Genomic DNA, 6000 nt, shown 5'->3' on the forward strand with positions numbered 1-6000 from the left:
TTGCGAAGTAGAATTATCCTCTGTTTTCCAGTAGCCCGGTTTATCGCCTTCTCAAGAGATGACAGACTTGCAAAGAAACGGTTGTATGGACACTCAGTGTTTGAGACTACAGTATAGAAAGGCAGTGTGATGTTCTGTTGTTCTTCTTGATAACAGCACAGGTTTGAGTTGGAGCAGAGTGTGTTTGTCCCGATGGTCAACTTGTTAAACCAGACTTCCAGTCTGATTATCAGAGCTGTGTTCTAATTGGTTGGTTTTGTGTCTGTCTCGGAGGAGGGCGAACTCTTCCATCCATGTTTCTGTTTTACGACGTTAACGGAGCTTCATTACAAACATTGTTTTGCGGATTTCTGTCCAGAACATTTTATGACCACTCTACGAACAATTTACAAGATGTGGAGGGTTGTTGTGCTTTGCAGTTTCACATAATGGCACACAGCTGCAACCATGTCCAGCAGAAGCCTATTCATTTGTTTTCAGCTTCAATGAGAGGTGGATATGTTGATATTGTTTTATTCCCAGACCTACAGTATAATATTACTTTGATTATGGCATACATCCGTGAGGGCTTCTATTCGTCATTTTAACGATTATGTACATCGCTCTGTCCTTTTTTTAAAAATCTGTCCATATTTGACCTCCCATCTCCTATCTGTTGATGTTTTGGCCTGTACTATAATTTCTCTATTTTTAGCCTGGTAAGAACATGCAGTCTCTCTATGTGTAATAAAATCTATAATAACAGCGCACCTGAACATCAATAAATAGCAATAATGTAATTGATAGCCTCTGTGTCTACAGTCTGTCTGGGATTACTGCTGAATCAGACAAAGAACTACTTACAGTAATCTAAACAAGTCTGTCACGCCTGCTCCCGCTCCCCCTCTCTGGCGCTCGAGGACGCCAGGCTGCCCATCAATACGCACACCTGTCACCATCGTTACTCGCATCAACGTTTCATTGGACTCACCCGTACTCCTTCAATTTGTTGATTACCCCCTCTATATCTGTCTGTTCCTCAGTTTGATCTCCGTGTCAGCATTAATGTCATTTTGTTTCTCCTGTCCAGATGCTGTCCGTGTTCTCTTTCACGTCCCTTGTTTATTAATTGTTCACTGCCTGTACTTGCTTCTCGTCTCCCAGCGTCTGTCTTTACAGAATGCTGACACCCATATTGTTTTTTGTTTTGGTTGGTGACGTCAGGTCCGTGTGCTGCTGTCGAAGGACCCGGGGGATGCCTCAGCTGGCTGGCTTAGCTGGCTCAAGAGGTTTCCTTGCCTCGGTTGGCTCTGCAGGCTCCCACCCCAAGTCATGCCTCAGCCAGCTCGTCGGGCTCCCACGCCTCAGCCAGCTCGTCGGGCTCCCACGCCTCAGCCGGCTTCCATGCCTCGGCCGGCCCGTCAGGCTCGTCCAGGTGGGTCACCGGGTAACGCCCCTGGAGGGGGGGTACTGTCACGCCCGCTCCCCCTCCCTGGCGCTCGAGGGCACCAGGCTGCCCATCATTACGCACACCAATCACCATCATTACGAGCATCAGCGCTTCAGTGGACTCACCGAGACTCCTTCACTTTGTTGATTGCCCCCTCTATATCTGTCTTTTCCTCAGTTTGATCCCTGTGTCAGCATTAATGTCCTTTTGTTTCCCCTGTCCAGATGCTGCCCGTGTTGTTTCATGTCCGTTGTTTATTAAATGTTCACTCCCTGTACTTGCTTCTTGTCTCCCAGCTTCTGTCCTTACACTAAAAGGTATTACTGCCCTAGACCAAGGAACTGTTATCAGATAAGACACAGTCATATGATTATAATATAGGTTCTATGTGTGCAATTGAACCATTCAAAAGTACATTGAAAATGTAGATTGATTTGTGAAGTGTTGCATTTATTTATTTATTTAATTTACTTCATAAAAGTATGCTTGACAGAGTAATATATGTCATTGTTGATGCAAACGAGTGTACTCAATCACAATTTGTTCTTTAAAAAATTGAACCGGAGATTTCTCATAAATATGTATTAACTAAAATATTTAATCGCATATTCCGAAAGATGGAAAGGAACATCTTATCTACACTTTGCGCCTTCACATATTCTGGCACTGTATGCAATTCTCTTAAATTCTAGACAAGATAATAGAATAGTGCAAACATCAGACAAACACATGAGCAACAGTAGTTTCTGCAAAGCCATTTCTCATGTGTTGAGATTCATACTTGATTATCAGAGCAAACAGTGAAATATGTGAATTTCTATGGACTGGAAAATGTCTAGGTTTTTTAAATATATTGTTTTACCTTCAATATCTAATTGGACATTCTACTAATGGAACTCCTCTGCATTTTAGTGAATCACCAGTTAGAATGAAACTTCTCGTTCTTGCACATAATAACACGCAATTACAACAAAAGGAACGTTTCTTATTGCCTCAAGGTCATCCCCAGTATTAGCTACCTTATGTGTGAAGGCCGGAATGTTTCAAGATCATTGATCTGGAAAGAACGTTGCATTTCACACAAATAAATAAAACAGTATTAACATCCCCAGCTGTGTTATTACAGACAGACACATGTAAATCTAGAGCTCTAACAACATGGAAAGCTAGATCAAATTGCACTCCTCCAGGGAGGGCAATTTATCTGATCGTGAGGTGTGATTGTGCTCAATGTACTGTCACCACCATTGACTTCATATCATCATTTCCTGGAAGCTACTGCAGCAAACTTCATCTGGGCAAAGGCACCTCTTCCCTCCTGTCCAGACTGGCAGCCATAGTTTTGGGACTGCATGGTCGATTCAGGCCGATAGCGCTCAGCCCTCTGGCTTTGAACAGTTGGTCTGATCCCCAGTGGAGGCAGAGGGGGCAGGGGCAAGTAGCGGGATGGTGCATCACATTGGAATGGGGGTAGAGGGCCATTGGGGGTATACCACCCGGTCTGGGGTAGGGGGAGTGAGATAGGCGCAGGGGATCCAGTGGCCTGAGGGGAGCAGCGAAGGGGCTGGGAACAGAGGGGGCACCTGCCCCCACTCCGTAGTGAGAGTAGAGGTGCAGGGGGAGGGGAGAGAGAAAGGAGTAAGGTAAGCCTGCTGCAGCCTGGCTCACCATCAGGGCACACAGGTTGGGGTCCAGGGGGTGTGGCCAGCTGAGAGAATGACGCTGCCTCTTGTCCTTCATTCGCCTGTTTTGGAACCATACCTGGGGTTGGGGGGAGAGGAAGGAAGGAGTGACCAACCGAGATGCCCACTACACCTGGGCTGCTTCACATTTCTCAATGATAAATTACTGTAGACCCACACTATAATACATCACAAATGTGCTTTGTTTACATTCAGGTAAGGTTGGACCATCACTGTTAAACTGGTAGTTCGGGAGCCTGAACTGACACTCCCTACCTATAAAAAAGTGAATGCCAGAAGCTGTTGCTAAACTCCCTCATTTATGAAGTCATGCCTTGCATTCCCTCGTCATTCATAAAATATCCTCAAATAGTTTAGATAAAGGTAAAGCCGTTTATATGCATATTAAAGTGACTAAGTTGGTCAGGGCCAAGTGTAGTCTTAACTCTCAAAATGATCAAGAATGAGAGGTAATTAAATAGAATTTCCATGTGTGCATTAGGGTAAGCTACCTTGATTGTGGTCTCGGGGAGGTTCAGTGCTGTCGCCAGTTCGCATCTCCTCGGGCGAGAAACGTAGCTCTCCTTGAGGTACTCTTGCTCCAGGCGGGACAGTTGTTCCCGGGTAAAGGCAGTACGGTGTCGCCGACTGTGGTCAATAAAATTGACTGAGCTGCGCGGGCATGGCTCATCTCCATGTCCACTGTTTGTATCAACCACTGTGGCGACCGACGTTTCTCTGCCCTCTGCAACTGAAAATGACAAACATTGAACGTAAAGTTAAATGAAAAAGAACAGTTTTGATTTCATTCTAGAAATTAAAGTGGATGTCTGTTGCAAACTGGTTGGATCCAAACTTCTCAATAGGATAGGCCTACTATTCGAAAGGAATACCAAACAGAAGTCTGTCACGGTCGTTGCAGTCTAGTCGAGATATAACACCCGTAGCATACTATTTGGCAATGTATTGTCCATGCGTAATTACGCGTACATTACTAAAGTAGCACGGGCCTAAAAAATAATAGCCTTAAGATCACATTATCGGTTGGCTTCCACAGCACGTGGAAGCCAAGGCTACGTACAGACTATATTTGAGAATACTTTAGGGCGACTTACGCATAATGTCGTTTCTTGTAGTTTATTTGTGTCCAAGTTTAATTAACAAAGTTTACTCCTTTAAAAATGTTCGCCTAAAATTAAAATGATTCCCAATGCGTGCGCCACTGTATCATCCAAAATTGGTGTCTCTTTCCATGCCTTGTTGACGCTCTGTCTGCAGATTTGAGCCAAGTTCTTTTACATAGATGGGATTAGTTGTTTTGTCGCCCCGTTTGAATCCCCCTCCTTTTCTCCTTCTTTCTAGCGTTTATATCTCCCTGGTCGAGACATCTTTTGCTAATGAGAGACACGGTCTAACCGCCAAGGCGCCGCCTGGGCGCAAGGAGGGAAGGAGGTGTTCAATTGTCTTTGGTCTCCGACCAGTCTTTGTACTTTTGTTATGGAGAATTAAGATCGACCTCCCTTTCCTTACTGTCACAGAAGCTTCCATGTCGAAATAGACCAACCCTCATTGTTCTGTGGCGTTTGATGTTTGTATTTTTGGAAGTCAATCATTAGAACCTTAATGTTCGTAAATTTGTGCAAAACTGGCCATTTAAAATTTTCTCAGATAGTGTAGAGTCTACACTGTAGACCGATTTAATACAGTTTAGACGTATAGTTTGGCATAAATAGTATTTAAAACACCAACTCATACACTGATATAATTAGGCCTATGTAAACACATTTGGCGATGATGACGTTCATGATTATTGAAACAGAGACATGCTCAAAAACATATTATTGATCGGCTACAGAGTCAAACAGAAATATTAACGTAGCTACACGCATTTAACACATTTGAAATGAAATATGGTTCCAAAATGTATCAGAGTCCCCCGTTGAAATACGAGTTGGTACCTTTAAAATCAGAGGAAATGTTCTACTTGATGTGCTTACTAATGTGTCAATACAGTCGCGCCTAGTGCGCACTTGTAAATGGGGTGCTGACTTGACTGGTCAATGTGATCATTGGATTATGTTCCATCAGAACAATGTTACAATGCTTAATCCAGTCCTGATCCCATCGATGATGAAAGAGTGTTAACTCCACTGAGGGGATCGATAATACATTCTATCGAGTAGATTTGTTCATCATAGACCTAAACTAAATCTGATGCATAGCCGCCTAATTCTCATCGATTTGTCATTGTGAAAAGTGAATTGCAGAGATGGCTGAATCGATGCGTCGCCCTCATTCTAGATAGGCTATCTAAAATTGAAACGTCATTTTTGTCTGATTTGGGAATAGGAAGTGTTTTGTTGTCACGGGTTCGCTCGGCAAGTAGGGTAGGCTTATTTAAAATAAAAAAATAAAAATTCCAACGTGTGGCCTCCGGGTAGGCTATAAGACTGGTGGAAGAGCCTCTGCATCTCTTTGTCCCGCTCCCCAACGTATAAACCTTTCCTTGCCCAGATAAACGTTGCATAGCCCCAGCGGAGTGGTCATGGAAATGGGGACCATCGGGAGAGGGTGGCAACCTGGGTGCGCAGTGGTCCACCTGTCTATCCTCCTATTCCATATGTAGAGACAGAGTATGCACGTGGTTTAATCGGCGGAAATGGGGCTGAAGGATGGTTTAGGCTACTGATATCACCCAAGTTGATGTTTGTATTGTTATACGTAGACACTTTGATCATATGGCTGAGTGGCTCCACGTTGACTGACTGCTTGTATTCTGTCTGGGGGAAACCGGGTCAAACCAGGTCAAATGGAGCTTGGAATACAGGTTAGCATGTTGGTACGCCTATATATTGCTATATGGACCTGTCTGTTACTTGACAGATTATT

General features: G+C 44.0%; 1 protein-coding gene across 1 annotated transcript; it reads right to left on the bottom strand.

Moving 5' to 3' along the window:
• Window positions 1-1918: 1918 nt before the first annotated feature.
• On the bottom strand, window positions 1919-4472 carry LOC124000912 (homeobox protein XHOX-3-like). Its single transcript, XM_046307604.1, has 3 exons — window positions 4227-4472; window positions 3624-3862; window positions 1919-3190 (listed from the first exon to the last, which is right to left on the bottom strand). The coding sequence occupies exons 1-3, from the start codon at window positions 4228-4230 to the stop codon at window positions 2720-2722; spliced, it is 714 nt and encodes a 237-aa protein (XP_046163560.1). The 5' UTR covers window positions 4231-4472; the 3' UTR covers window positions 1919-2719.
• Between the last annotated feature and the right edge of the window lie 1528 nt (window positions 4473-6000).

This window comes from Oncorhynchus gorbuscha, linkage group LG16 (genome assembly GCF_021184085.1).
Source record: "Oncorhynchus gorbuscha isolate QuinsamMale2020 ecotype Even-year linkage group LG16, OgorEven_v1.0, whole genome shotgun sequence".
Lineage (NCBI taxonomy): Eukaryota > Metazoa > Chordata > Actinopteri > Salmoniformes > Salmonidae > Oncorhynchus > Oncorhynchus gorbuscha.

What these genes read in the sequence shown, in the direction of transcription:
- LOC124000912 (XM_046307604.1), bottom strand. An exon ending in TCCCCGAGACCACAATCAAG is followed by an intron (nt 3,191 to 3,623) that starts GTAGCTTACCCT and finishes CCCCAACCCCAG; the next exon opens with GTATGGTTCCAAAACAGGCG.